The sequence below is a fragment of the Mus pahari genome, chromosome 23, assembly GCF_900095145.1.
Source record: "Mus pahari chromosome 23, PAHARI_EIJ_v1.1, whole genome shotgun sequence".
Lineage (NCBI taxonomy): Eukaryota > Metazoa > Chordata > Mammalia > Rodentia > Muridae > Mus > Mus pahari.
In genome coordinates, this window is record NC_034612.1 from 2,198,166 (window position 1) to 2,213,209 (window position 15,044).

The 15,044-nt window shown below is 52.4% G+C and overlaps 2 protein-coding genes across 3 annotated transcripts in view; one reads left to right on the forward strand and one right to left on the reverse strand.

Annotated features, from left to right (window-relative positions):
* Nucleotides 1-15,044, forward strand: part of Hps4 (HPS4 biogenesis of lysosomal organelles complex 3 subunit 2) — a 36,649-nt gene that overhangs the window by 8,336 nt on the left and 13,269 nt on the right. For both annotated transcript variants that reach the window (XM_029533839.1, XM_021186806.2), the window contains 3 exons: nucleotides 12,559-12,666; nucleotides 12,994-13,110; nucleotides 13,764-13,858. In XM_029533839.1, the coding sequence (XP_029389699.1) occupies nucleotides 12,559-12,666; nucleotides 12,994-13,110; nucleotides 13,764-13,858 (320 nt within the window). The remainder of the gene's footprint in view (nucleotides 1-12,558; nucleotides 12,667-12,993; nucleotides 13,111-13,763; nucleotides 13,859-15,044) is intronic.
* On the reverse strand, nucleotides 2,610-4,040 carry LOC110312872 (coiled-coil domain-containing protein 121-like). The gene has a single exon (XM_021186807.1). The coding sequence runs from the start codon at nucleotides 4,038-4,040 to the stop codon at nucleotides 2,610-2,612; it is 1,431 nt and encodes a 476-aa protein (XP_021042466.1).

A 15,044-nucleotide genomic window follows, 5' to 3' on the forward strand; every position in this document is an offset into this window, starting at 1 on the left:
CCCTTAGTTAGGCTCCTCCTCCTTAGTTAGGCTCCTCCTCCTTAGTTAGGCTCCTCCTCCTTAGTTAGGCATCTCCTCCTCCTCACTTGCTCTCCTCCACAGTTTCGATGTTCTGCTGTTGTTTGTTTGTTTGCTTTCAAGCTATGAGGAATGGGATTTTTCCTCCCCAATTTTTTTCCTTTCCTAGCAATTTTGTTACTGATACACAGAGAAAACCACTCCTTCGTAGGTTGGTTTTTGTGTCGTGCTCCCACAGTGGGTTATTTATCAAGTCTAACGGAGTCTGCTGGAGTCTGCAGGGAGGCCGAAACCGAGAACCATGCCATCTGCAAGCACGGGTGACTCGCGTCTTGAGTCTTTATTTTCTGTTGCTGTCCCTTTTCTTTCTTTCTCTTACTGCTCTAGCTAACACTCTGAGCACCAGACTGAGGGGGTGTGGAGGAGTTTGCCCTCTGTCTCCTGCATCTGCCAGGGAATACTGCCTGACCCATAGCCTGTCTGACAGGAGCTGTGCTCCTTTTCAGCACGCGCACATGTGTGTGTGTGTGTGTGTGTGTGTGTGTGTGTGTGTGTGNGAGNGNGAGAGAGAGAGAGAGAGAGAGAGAGAGAGAGAGAGAGATCCTGGACCTTGTTGACAACCTTCTTTATGCCAATTGAGATGATGGGTACAGTTTCTGTCTTGGGTTTTTCTGAGTGCCGAGTTACACCTACACTTACAACCAGGACTTGTTTCTGCCTGGTGAACCAAACTCGTACCTCAGGAACAAAACCCACCTGGCCCCGGCATATGATCTTCTTACTGTGTTCTCAACATCCCTGGCTGTCCTGGAAGTCCCTCTCTAGACCAGGCTGGCCTCAACCTCACAGAAACCCGCCTGCCCCTGCTTGCCGAGTGCTGGACCTAAAGGCCTGCCTGCATCACTGTGAGCAGCTTTCACTGTGTTCTTGACTATAGTTTACCAGACTTGGAAATGTTGTGTCTGTGCTGATGAGAGACACCAGACTGTGATTTCTTCCTTTGCTATGTCCTTGTTTGCTTTGGGTCAGAGAAATCCCGGCTTGGTGTCGTGAGGGATGGTGTCCGCCTCTCTGTCCCTCGTGAAACTCTTGCGCAGCACACATTGCCTCACATGCAAGACAGATAGCTGCTACCAGGAGAGGCTGCCTTGGGGTAGTGTGGAGGAAAGTGGTGGGCATGAGGAGGACTGACCGGAATCTCCCCAAAGCCGCCACACTGGGCTAAGTCTTCATGAGGTGTGAGACAAGAGCAGGGCGAGGCACTGCTCCTTGTCACATGACCTGTCAACAACCTTTTGGTTCTTTGCTGCTCAGCTCTGACCGCTGGGCCCGGCACATGCAGCAGTAAATGCAACATAGGGAACTGGAAGATGGCAAGGGGACAATTGTCCATCAGCTTCAAACACATCACTTGGCCACCAGCTGGACCTCGTGGTCTCTGGCTGGAGAAGCCAATGTGCTGCTCCCTCTTAGACACTTCAGGTGTCCTGTGCCCAGTGAGATGGACAGCCAACACTGAAACTCTGATCTAAAGCCCTTCCCTGTCACACCCCCACCTTCCACCTTCCTTCCTGCTGTCAGTGCCCTCTGGCCCTTGTCTGTGCCCTCTGAGACTTACCGTCATGTTTTATTTTGAAAAATCATAAATAGGCTTTTGTTTTGTGTAATGATAAACAAACTACTTTTCTTATGAATAATCACAGGTAAGCTTTTGTTTTTAAATAACATTTCATGTGTAAGTTAACTCTGTAAGCCAAAGGTATGTTCAGCATTTCATTCTTGGCACATTTTTAAATGAGTTCATGTTATTACAGCTAAGTAAAAGCTAAAATTCTACAACGTAAGGCTTAGGCTTTTTGCCTAGAGCAACGCCCAGGACTCAAAGAGCTGGCTGTATTTTGTCACACAGGAGCACATGGCCCAAACACGGGGCCATACGCTACACCACGACCCACAGCTATGTAAACAATCCAGCCTCAGCCAGACACAAATGCAAAGAACCCAGTTCCCCAAATGCCACCATGTGCCCACCTAAGACACCTATGCTCCTACTGTGAGATGGGCTGACTGTGTGCAAGGTGCCTGTTACAAAATGCACCCTGTCATGAAGGCCACACTAGAGCAGGAACTGAGCACCAAAGTCTGCAACAGGGAGCACGGGAGGTACGGGGATCACGGGAGGTATGGGGAACACTGGAGGTATAGGGAACACGGGAGGTACGGGGATCACGGAAGGTACAGGGATCACGGGCAGTACAGGGAGCATGGGAGGTACAGGGAGCACAAGAGGTACAGGGAGCCCGGGAAGTACGGGGATCACGGAAGGTACAGGGAGCACGGAGGTATGGGGAGCATGGGAGGTATGGGGAGCACGGAATGTACAGGGAGCACGGAGGTACTGGGAGCATGGGAGGTATAGTTTCTGAAGAACAAAGCTTCCCAATGCTGGGAAGCTTTCAGTTAGGATAGCCCTTCAGCTACTGTGAGGGTGCCAAGCCTGAGAGACAGGCCAGCCCAGGACCCCTCTGCCCCTCTGAACTCAGCCCTCTGTCCCCCTGGTGCCTCTGTCTCTGCATTATCAGATAGCATCCTCATTCTTTGTGTAGTGCTCCAGCTTCAGCTCCAGTCTGCTTCCTGGGACGTGGCGGCCATTTCTTAGGATTGGTTTTCTGCCTGGCACTTAATAGACGGCCCAGTGCTGGTAGAGGAGCTGTCTGTGGTCTGGGGTGGTGGCTCTCCTGCTGCTGCCGGCGGTGCTCCCGCTCCTGACGGCAGTGCTCCTGCTGCTGCAGGCGCTCCCTCCCCCGGGCCAGAGCCTCCAGGTACCACTGCTGCTCTTTCCACCGCTGCTTTCTCCGTTCCAGCTTCTCCTTTCCGGCCTCCAGGTTGCAGAACTCCTGATCCAGCTGCCGGAGCTGTGTTTGCAGCTCTGTGTTCTGAGCTTTAATTCCCTCCCAGAAGCCCTCATGAGCCTGTTTGGCCATAGCATCCAAGGCCTTGGCCTTCTTCTTCAGCTTTCGGGTGATTTGCTCTCCAGACTCCAGCAGGTTCAGCTCCTCCAGTTGCTTCTCCAAGGCGGCCCTTTCCTTCAGGAACTGAAGGTGTGCCCCTTGGTCCATTAAGGAGACGTCAGTTGTTATGCTGGCTTTCTCCAGCTCTAAGGCCTGGATCATTTGTTCCTGGTGCTCCTTTACCTGTGCCGTGGGCTCCAGGGCCTTCATCTTCTTCCTCAAGCTGGCCTCTAGCTTCCTGCCCTGCTCCAGCTGCTTCTGGAGGCCTGCCGTGCGGGAGGTGAAGGTAGAGACCAGCTCTCGCCTCCTTTCCTCGATCTCCTCACACTGCTGGATGTAGTCTTTCCACAGGGAGTCGTACTTCCTCTGTTTCTCCTCCTTCTTCTGCTGCAGGTACTCAAGGAATGGCTTACTGTCAGCTTTCTCACATAACATTTCCTTCTGCATGTCCTTGATGTCCCTTATGAACCCCGACTGTCGTCTCTTAACCTCTTCCATGTCCTGTTCCAGCTCCGTCATGGCCGCCAGGGTCTTCCTCTTCACCCTCTTCTCCAGCCGTGTCAGCGACTCTGGCTTCAGATAGTTGTTGAGAATGATCATGTGTGGCGCCTGTGAAGGCGGGGCGTGGGAGTCAGCAGCCAGTGCTTTGGAATCCAGGAGCTCACTAGGGGAGCTGTCCAGGTCTGTGTAGGCAGTGCTGACCACTGAAGAGCGGCTGCTGGCAGCAGGGAGGAAGCCCGATGAGCTTTGGCCAAGTAGGGGGAGCTCCTCCTCTTTCTTCCGTTCCAGGAGAATTAGCTCTGGCCACCTTACCCGGAAGTCATGTATGGCCTTTTTCTTGGTCAGGGAAGGTCTGTAAGAGAAGTCTTCACTTATCCGAACTGTCTCATCCTTTGCAGGAAGTAATGGTGGTGCAGCAGCCCTGCCTTCCTGTCTGTGGGGCAAAAGGGTAGCTCCACTGCCCTGTCTCTGAGGGTAAAGGGTACCTCGTCTGCTTCCTTGGGGCTCCATAGTTCCTCCTCTTCTGGATACAGGGCTTTGCCCCTCCCAGATCCTGCTACCAGGGGCTCAGAAGCTCAGCACTTTCTCCTGGCTATAGCAGTCTCTTCTGTTCGTCCTCAGGGCTCTACAGTCACAGGTAACCACCTCCCACACTTCTTTCCAGTGTTGGAGGTACGGCCCTCTTTGGCCCAGGTAGAGCAGAACGTGGACTGTTAGCCTAGTCACTAACTCTGGTGGGCGGGGCTGGTGAGGGGCGGGGCTTGTGCCAAGGGGGCGGGGCCTGGATAGACCCTGGGCTTGGAGCGGTAGGCTAGTGTTCAGAGAAGTAGGAAGAGAAGCTTCAGTGACTTGGAGCCTGTGGCGGACAGCATCCGGGCTTTCTAAGCCCTGCCCTGAAGACCCTTTGCACCTACATTGTGTGGGCTAGGAGGGAGGGAGACCAGGAAGGAAGGGTAGGTACCGAGGGCCTGGAGGCTCCAAGCTCTCGGCTTTGCTTCTCAGCCGCAGTTTCAGTGTTGAGAAGGCCCTGAGTGTGGAGCGAATGGCCTAGGAAAGGACTTGGAGGAAAACCTCGCACACACTGCAGCTGCGCAGAGCGGAGGACCCCTCCCCCCAGGCATGGCCACCACACTGGCTGGCTCGCCCTGCCAGGAAGGACAGTTGAGGAAGCCTCTCCCCGGGGAGAGGGTGCTTGGCTTGTGGCNCAGNAGGTNTCAATGCTTCCTGGCCAGGAGACCCATGGGAGCAGCAGGAAGCAGGGAGAGGTGTCCCTCTGTCTAGAGACGCNCGAGGAGGCTTCTGGGATAGGCCATGCATAGTTGATGTCCTGTGTGCCACCAATGACCTCATCTCTCAACCAGCTCCGGAGCTTGGGTGTCAGTTCAGCCCAGCTGTGGGTCGGCTGTGGGGCAGACAGCAACTTGGTGCCCGGGAAATGTGAAAGGGGGTGAAGAAAGAGGAAAGATACAGCACTGGGAGGTGCTAGCAGAGGCCGGCAGATTCTGGGATCCTACAGGCCTTGTCCTGCAGATGCCCTCACCTCACTGTCCCTCACACAAGGGAGAACTCTGTTGATTCTGAGGAATGAGAAGCAGTTCACCTTTCCCCCGTCAACAGGCTGCAGGCTGTGGGCAGCAGGGCCTGGAGAACCACAGGCACATCAGGTGACCTCACCATCTTGGCTCAGCATCTTCTGCGTCAAAGAAGAGAGACCATGGTACAGCCCCAGCACACTGCCCTGTGCCCAGAGCTTCACTGCACCATCACACAGTGTTGTTAATAGGATGGTGAAGCCGGCCCATTACCGTGCAGGGTTTGGCTTCACAGACCCAGCTGGGGAGAGCCACTTCCTAAAGGTCTCTTCTAGGATCCATCCCGATGTCTACAGATCTCCCTGTTGTGTTTATGGGAGGGATCAGTGTGTCCTGTTCCCGTTTGCTGTCTGGGCCTTTCCAGCCTTGCTTCCTAGCCTGCAGCTGACACGGTGCATGTCTGAAGGAATTGTGTGTCTCTGAAGAAAATTGACTAAAGTCTCTCATACTTGGCCTGTGTGCCTTTCTCTTCCGTGGGACGTTGTGGCTTGGTTGGGTTAGGAAGATGGCAGCACTCTGGAGGTTCCTCTGCTGCTGCCAGGGAGAATCCAGGGCTAGACTCCGACAGAGGGGGATTTTCTCTCTCTGACTCTGCTCAACCCCCTCCCAGTTTCATCTGTCCACCAGGCCTAGCCTTCAGCATTCCCATTTGGTTTCTTTCAGAGCCTTAGTTTCCCTTTTGCGTTTTCTCCATGCTACTGACTCTCCTTTGTGCTGTTGACTGACTTCCGCTCCAGAGTGGACTGGACTCACCTGCTCCTCAGCGTGCTCAGTCAGGTCGCTGGTCGTTTTTATTTTTGTTAGCAGAAACTGTTTAGTCTGCACGGGAAATGTTCCTGGTTGAGTGTCCTCACCAGCAGTTGAGGCTGGCGTATCACTGCCTGGCTCCGTCACTGTGAGGCTGGCGCATCACTGCCAGGCTCCGCCAGTGCTTTCTGCATCTCTCGGTCGGCAGAACACTTAAGAATTTTAGGGGATGTTTGATCCCAAGAGGTCTTTCTGAAGCTATAGGGAGGAGAGACAGACAGCAGCCTTGTGCACAGGACATAAATACACTCAGAGGGAAGCCCAGCCTCCAGCAGGAGCACAAAGCCAACAGAGGTAAAACTCTGTACTGTGCTGAGCCTGACCCGTGCATCTGACTGTGCTGAGCCTGACCCGTGCATCTGACTGTGCTGAGCCTGACCCGTGCATCTGACTGACTGTGCTGAGCCTGACCAGTGCATCTGAGTGTGCTGAGCCTGACCTGTGCATCTGACTGTGCTGAGCCTGACCCGTGCATCTGACTGTGCTGAGCCTGACCTGTGCATCTGACTGTGCTGAGCCNTGAGCCTGACCTGTGCATCTGACTGTGCTGAGCCTGACCCGTGCATCTGACTGTGCTGAGCCTGACCTGTGCATCTGACTGTGCTGAGCCTGACCCATGCATCTGAATGTGCTGAGCCTGACCTGTGCATCTGACTGTGCTGAGCCTGACCTGTGCATCTGACTGTGCTGAGCCTGACTTGTGCATCTGACTGTGCTGAGCCTAACCCGTGCATCTGACTGTGCTGAGCCTGACCCGTGCATCGGTGGAGCAGTGCACAGTTATAAAGAAAATGTCCACAGCATTGGAAGGAGGAAGAGCTGAAGACCGCATATACATGTTCCTGTGGGTGGCTCTGGGCTTGCAGAGGCTGGAAGTCATTCTTCCTCTGTTGTCTCCACCAATTGTTTTGAGATGGTCTCTCACTGACCTGAAACCTCCTGATTTAGGTAGGCTGGGTAATGGGCCAGGGATCCATCCTCCTGCCTCCACCTCCCCAGGGCTAGGATGACTGGCACACACTGCCATGGCTGCCTTGTCCTTGAGAGAGGGTTATTAAGCTCAGGTCCTGCTTGCATAACCCGCCTTAAACATGGTGATCTTACCAAGAAGGCAGTAAGGCTCTGTTGTCCCTCCTGTCGCCTCGGAATGCAGAGGGACAGCAGAGAAAGCAAAGGGGCCTCGGAGAGAAAGACATCACAATGGTAATCACAAACCGTGACCGAGAGTGGGGACCCAGATGAGGAAGGTCGGAGGAACATGCAAAGAGACCGCAGGTCAAAGCACAAATCCACAAGCTTTAACTCAGTAAGAGTCCTGGCGGGAATCCTATACGGAAACTGTGGTGGTGGTGGTGGTGATGTCATAGGGAAGACTGGATGATGCCCTGTGCTCAAAAAGCCAAAACAACCTCCAAAAGAAGTCCCACATGGCACTGCAGCCTCCTCCCTTTCCAGTCTCCATGAGCTGAGAGGAAGGGGCAGGCAAGCCTTCCTGTGGCTCATGCAGGTGCCCAGTCTGGGTTAGTGTACAAGTGTACTGTCTCATCATTGTGCTGGCTACATGCAGCTTTATGTCCCGGTAGATGCTCTCACCCTGAGGTGGCTAATGTTCTAGTGTAGGGCATCACACACATGCTGTGGGGGTGTGGGAGCACTCACTGTGGGAGCACTCCCTGTGGGAGCACTCCCTGATTAGGTGTGCAGCCTCCTACTCTGAAGACCTGCTGAGTGATAGTTACCCACTGGAACTTGCTATATAGTCCAGGATGGTCTTGAACTCACAGAGGTCCACACACATCTGTTTCCTGAGTGCTAGGATTAAAAGCATCCCCCCCCCCCACGACATCTGGCTCTTGGGGATTCATGCAAGCCAGAGCCCAGGCTGGTCCTTCCTCTCTTTTAAAGAAGGGTGCAGCTCCAGTCAAGTCTGAGACACACATTCTGCCTCACTGTCTTCAACTGCAGAATGAGGTCAAGAATCATGACGCTGTCTGTCTCACGTGGCACGGAGGCATGACGGTTAATCAACACGGGCATGGCTCCGATGGGATGTATGTGCCTCTGTGTATTTGATGATGGGTCTGTGAAGGCCTTGGCAGGCACTAGGAATCTGAACTAATGACTTCAGGTTCACGGCCAAGCTAGCACCAGGGTCTAACCAATCTCTGGGCAAAAGAAATGCCCAGAAGTATCAAACATGCAGCACTGTGGTGGTTTGAGTAGGTTTGGTCTCCATGGACTCATGTGTTTGAATGCTTGGCCTTAGGGAGTGGTAGTCTTAGGAGGTGTGGCCTTGTTGGAGGTGTGGCCTTGTTGGAGGAGGTGTGGCCTTGTTGGAGGAGGTGTGGCCTTGTTGGAGGAGGTGTGGCCTTGCTGGAGGAGGTGTGGCCTTGCTGGAGGAAGGGTATCATGCCTCCCTCCCAACTTCATAGTTTTAGGGCTACAGCTCTGATAGACAGATGTAACCCACCCACTCTGCTTGGGCTCCGAGCTATCCTCAGCTTCACTCTCAGTCAGTGAGAGCTATTCCTGGGCTCTGTCTTTAATGCACTTTCTAGCCTGTTCCCACTGCCTCCACCTTCAGCTTCTCAGTGCCCTGCCCTTCTGTTCTACCTCAGTAAGACTGCCCTCACCTATGGGCCGAATGAGCCACACTGATGCTCCCAATCTGAGGGTGTTCCATCACCTCAAGCCGAAGTTAGCCCACTTTCCAACAAGGTAGCTCTCAGCTGTTGTGGGAAACCGGGCTTCCAGAACAAGCCTCCTGAGACTTTCCTGAGAATGTGGTCGTTCACACCGGTGCCTCAGGTAGCCTTGAAGTGCCTGAGTGCCCAGCTGCAGTCGCTCGGGGGATCTGTAAGTGGCATGGCATCATTCTTCATCTTTCTCTCCATTGGTGGGTTTCGGTTTCGGGCTATGTGACTGAGTTCCTCAAGGACTACTGACAAGGCCCGGAAGAAGGTTTCTGTCAGCAAGTGCTCACAGAAGCAAGGAGCAGACCAGGCTGGTAGCTTTTGTTCAAGCAGCTGCAACTTAAGATAAGGCTCTGTGGCTTTCTTTCCTAGTGGACTCTAGTCTTCCCACAGCCACAACCCTCCGTGTCAGATAATCTATGTTGTATTCCTGGGGAGATGGGAACAGTTGTTATACTAGTCAGGGTTTCTATTGCTGTGATGAACACTATGACCAGAAGCAGCTGGGGGGAGGAAAGGGTTAATTCGGGTTACACTTCCACACCACAGTTCATCACTGAAGGAAGTTAGGGCAGGAACTCAAGCAGGGAGGAACCTGGAGGCAGGAGCTGATGCAGAGGCCATGGGAGTGGGGGGAGCTATTTAATGACTTGCTCCTCATGGGTTGTTCAGCCTGCTTTCTTATAAAACCCAGGACCACCAGCCCAGGGATGGCCCTGCCCACAATGGGTTGAGCCCTCCCCCATCAATCACTAATTAAGAAAATATTTTGTAGGCTTGCCTACAGCCCAACCTTTTTTGTTTGTTGGTTGGTTTTTTTGAGACAGGGTTTCTCTGTGTAGTCCTGGCTGTCCTGGAACTCACTCTGTAGACCAGGCTGGCCTCGAACTCAGAAATTCGCCAGCCTCTGCCTCCCAAGTGCTGGGATTAAAGGCCTGGCCTCCTACAGCCCAATCTTATGGAGACATTTTCTCAATTGAAGTCCCCATCTCTCAGATGACTCTAGCCTATGTCAAGATGACGTAAAGTTACCCACTCATCCCAGGTGGGGAGGCCATGACAGGCCAAAGTCCAGATACCACCAGAGTCCAATTTGACTAGCCAAGGAGTTTTACTGGAGTTACTAACAGGTGTTTGGTGGTGGGGTGGTGCGGGGCGGGGGTGGGGGCAGCCCCAGCTGTTCTTCTTTCTTCTTTGTTCTCTCTTGAGGTAATGGAGGGGTGAAGAGCGCCAGCAGGTGTCAAGACTTGGTCTTGTGAGACATTTAGGGTTGTTGCGGTTTAATGGTAGGATGTTTGCCTGTCTTCAGTCTAAGCCACTTGCTGAGGTAGCCGCCTCTCTGTCTGAGTTTCCCTGCAGTCTCTGGTGTTCAGCACCTCATCCTAGAACAGCAGGGGGCTCTAACCTCCAACCCAGCCTGCTTGCTCAAGTCTTGGGAAGGAAAGAGGGCTGCCTTGAAAAGTGTTTTTAATTTTTATCCTAAGTCCTCTCTAAAAGGTCCCTAAGAAAGTTCTTCTAAAAGGTTCTCTCTAAAAAAAATTCTTAGTTCTGCTTAAAAAGTTCCTTCAGAATCTTTCAGAATACCTGATCACATGGTTAAAAGTTCACAAGTTTACATATAAATTCAAACCATAAGTTGAATAAGAGGTTTACAACAGAGAATGTTTACATACATATCCATTAAGAGTAATTATCTGGCTAAACATTCGTCATCCGTCACTAGCTCTACAGGTTCATGGAGAGTTAATGACCTAACTAAGTGTAAGTTTTGTATAGATAAGCCAAGTCAGTATTTTATCTTCTGTCCTTGCACCAATAGTAAATCCTTAGTTCTCTTTTTATGACCTTTGGGTAATGGTTTTACAACCTCTTGGAATGTGTTCTAAGTTGTAGATGCCTGCTTGCTTTCTCAGAAGCAATTAATTCATGACACTAAAGACTGGCAGAGCCAGGGAGTGGTGGCGCATGCCTTTAATACCAGCACTTGGGAGGCAGAGGCAGGTGTATTTCTGAGTTTGAGGCCAGTCTGGTCTACAAAGTGAGTTCCAGGACAGCCAGGGCTATTCAGAGAAACCCTGTCTCGAAACAAAACAAGACACAACAAAACAAAACAAAAGACTGGCAGAGTTCTCATTGCAGTTTTGACATCAGAAAGGACTTAGTAGCCATCCTATTATAAAAGAGCTTATAATTAATATAATTTTAGGGATTCATAATTAAGAAATCATCTGTCTTCATAACATCACTACAAGACAGTACATCTTCGTTGTTCTGCAGAGATCTGCTCAAAAGGGTGGGCTAATGCCTAGTGATTGTTTTATATATTTAATAATAACAGGAAAAGCATATTAATAGCAGGAATCTTTCCTAAAATGTAATCTCAGCTTTGCCTAGAGACATGAACTTGTCATTAACTTTATAGTCCATGGTGGAACCATCTTAGGAAGATCACCTGTTAGTTTTTAGCTTCTCCTTTTTAAAATTTTATTTATTTATTTTATGTATATGAGTGCATTGTATCTGTACAGATGGTTATGAGCCTTCATGTGGTTGTTAAATATTGAACTTAGGACCAAGACTCACTCTGGTCAACCCCACTTGCTCTGATCGGCCCACTAGCTCAGTTCCTCCTTGCTCTAGCCCAGTTTCTCCTTGCTCTAGCCCAAAGACTTACTTATTATTATAAATAAGTACACTGTTGCTATCTTCAGACACACCAGAAGAGGGTGTCAGATCTCATTATGGGTGGTTGTGAGGCACTGTGTGGTTGTTGGAATTTGGACTTGGGACCTTTGGAAGAACAAGTCAGTGCTCTTACCCGCTGAGCCATCTCACCAGCCCTTTAGCTTCTCCTTGATGGCTCCTGACAGGATGGTGTTCTAACTGGAGCAGAAGTAACCCAATGATGGCTATCTCACTAAAAACTCAGCCAGCACAGGCAGCAGCTCGTGAAGCCAGGAACCTGGCACGCTGCCCAACCTGCAGGCAGCTCAGCAGATTGAAGAGTGTCCTTTCCTGGTGCCTCAGTGGATACAAGACTCTTCCAGGCAGCTGGGCTCCTCAGAGTGACTCTTAGCAGTCTTTACCACTTATATCCTCTTGGGGAGAGAAGGGCCTAGTGAATCTGTTCAGCTTCAGGGACTTCCTGAAGCTGTGTTGTTTCCTTCCTGAGCCTTAGTATCTTCTCTGAAGGATGGAGTGTTTCACCCCCTTAGCTTGTCTACTGCTTCACCCCCCTGTAAACACCCTGGGCCTTAAGGAGCTGCCCTCTGAGATGCAGGGTTCTAACTGCTGTAGAAGGTAGGATTTCCCTCTGCCACTGACTTGTCCTGAGGAATTCCTCTCTCCCTTGTGAGGGCTGTGGGCTTGTTCTGGAGGCAGGGCTTGCTGGATTTTGTCTGCTCACCTGTTGGAAGTGGCTTCTCTTTCCCTGATCTTCACCTGTGACCTATGCAGCTCAGTGTGTTTGCTATGTCTCTGGGTTCCTGCTCAGTTCTTTTTCATTGTAGATTTCTGAAGGTCTTTCCCTGTTTCTACCTTGTGACCAAGTCCACTGACCTAGGGACTAGTCCTCTCTGGTTCACACAATGTGATTGCCCTTTGTTTTCCACCAAAGACCTCACACATGTTAGGTAAACACTTCACTGAGAAGCCATGCTTCAGTCCCCTACTGGGGAATTCTCTAGATGATCTCACTGTAGCTTAGACTGACCTAGAATTCACTCTGTTTGTAGCTCAGGCTGATCATCCTATCTCAGTCTCCCGGCTGCTAGGGTTGCAGGCTTAGGCTGTCATGCCTGGCTAGGAAGTGACGTCATGTGTCATGCCTGGCTAGGAAGTGACGTCACGGGCCTGTGGCAGGGGCCAGAGAGAACCTGGATGCTGGTTCTGGTCTCTGAGAAAAGCCACAAGAACTGCCTGGCCTCCCCTCTGCAGGCTCTGGGGTGTGGTATGGAGATCTCTGACACCAGCTGCAAGCAGTTTCTGGATCAGCTCATTGGATTTTTTCATTTCTACATGGGCCCTGTCTCCCTGGCCTACGAGGTAAGAGTGCAGAGGGCCAGGGGCATTGGGCCCTTCAAGATCAGCACTGCTGGACTGAGCCTTCCTTGGGCCTGTCTGTGTGTTCCATGGTTCCATGTCACATGGCACACCTAAAGCCCCTTAGGGATGCCTGTGTGCCCGTGTGTCTGCTCTCCCCTCCTTCCTAGGTTGGTTCACCTTTCAGCAGTATATTCCCTGATTCTGTAACAGGGCTGGTCATACAGGGTCGGGATGAGACAGACCCGGGGAGCCCCCTGCAGAAATGCCACCTTAACCTAGAGCCTGTGTCCTGATCTCAGGCACCGACGTCCTCTGTCTTTCTCTCAGAGCCATCCTCAGGAGAAGCTGAGCTTGCAGTGGGAAACCTCCATCACACAAGTCCTCAGGAGCACCAGCGAGTCGCACAGGATCTTCAATGCCCTGTGGAACCTGGACCGCACCAAAGTAAGGCTGCGGGTGCTCCTGCTCGTTGCCAGCCTGGGGCTGCGGGTGTGGGTGCTTCAGAACACCTGTGTGCAGCTAGGGGAGCGAGAGGTGTCATTGCCTCTGAAGGGTTGGCCCCAAAGGCCTGAGGGCCCCTGCTCTCTCCACACAAGCAGTGTGGGCTTTAGTGACTCCACCAGTGTGCCTGGCTCCCTCTTGAACTCCTTTGCATCTGAGAGAGGTGGGAAGTTGTTTCTGACCCAGTCCATCTCCCACTTACACTGACCCAGTGAGTGCCGTCTGCTGTGTGGCTGGCCTGTGTCTCAGCTCTGACCTTTCCTCTCGAAGCTGAAGACAGTGGCTGGGACTCAACATCCCCAGAGCCCAGGCTGGGCACTGGGTGGGGACAGCAGTGGGAGTGACATCACTCTGCCTTTGTCTGCCTCTCTTACATTATCCTGGACACCTGGTTCTCATCGGTGCTGGCAGCCAGGCGGGAGGCTGCTGTGTCTGGGCAGCCCTGGACAGGCTCATGTGATCTTCCTGGTTGAGCAATTAATTCCTTACAAGAACTGTGGGCTGCCTTGGGTTGCAATCCCCTCCGTGACTGTGAAGCCTGCTTCACAGTTGCCCCAAGCACTTGTAAACATGTTCGCGTGTCTTGTCTTCCCCAGGTGGAGCCCCTGCTGCTGCTGAAGGCAGCCCTCATCTTACAGACCTGCCAGCGCTTCCCTCACGTGCTGGCCGGCTGCATCCTCTATAGAGGACTGTGAGTAGTGCTCCCCACCCCCCGCACTCCCCATGTGCCTGAGCTCCCCTCCCCACCAGATCAGTATCTGCAGTTCAAAGACCAGGTCCTATAGGCTGGCCCAGGGTGTGCATCAATTGGATGTGATTGGGAGCTGTTCAGTCTGGGTGTCGTGGTATAGTATCAGTGTCGCTGGGGGCCGCAGCCAGTAGAGGCTGTGCTAAGTGATGCGTGAGCTCCTCTTCCAGCCCTTCTTCCACAGAGAGAGCCCCAGGGCCTGACAGCCTCTCCTCACGGAGCATCCGTGCTCACTGCCAAGGCAGGTCAGACCTCTGCCAGTGCTCTCCAGAGGTGGGGCTAGGACTGGTCAAGCCCTGGGTTCTCTTCCTCTCTGCTCTGCCATCTTGGACAAGTAGCTTGGGCCCAGTCCCTCCTGGGGCGTGGAGACCCTCGCGGGAGAATGAAAGGTGTGGGCAGGTGTGGGCATCATCCATTTCCTCTCCCCGGCTCTCCTTGGTATGAATTTGTATGCCACTTCAACGTAGATGGCATCAAAGAGAGAGTTGATGGGCAGACCAGGTGGCTCAGTGAGTAAGGTGCTTGCTGGCGGGCAGGCCGGCAGTGGGCCGGCGGCGGGCCGGTGGTGGGTGGGCGGGCGCTCTAAGCTCTATTCTGAGACCCACATGACAGAAGGAGAAAACGGATTCCCCCGAGTCGTCCTCTGACCTCCACACATGCCATAGCACCTGTCTGTGAGTGCATGCTTGTGCACACACGCACACACAGACAGACACACACACATGCACACACACACACGTATACACACATACACACTTTATTTTGAGACAGTTTCTCACCATATAGCCATGGCTGCTGTCTTAGTCAGGGTTTCTATTCCTGCACAAACATCATGACCAAGAATCAAGTTGGGGGGGAAAGGGTTTATTCAGCTTACACTTCCACATTGCTGTTCAGTACCAAGGAAGTCAGGACTGGAACTCAAGCAAGGTCAGGAAGCAGGAGCTGATGCAGAGGCCATGGAGGGATGTTACTTACTGGCTTGCTTCCCCTGGCTTGCTCAGCTTGTTCTCTTATAGAACCCAAGACTACCAGCCCAGGGATGGCACCACCCACAAGGGGCCCTCCCCCCTTGATCACTAATTGAGAAAATGCCTTACAGCTGGATCTCATGGAGGCACTTCCTCAA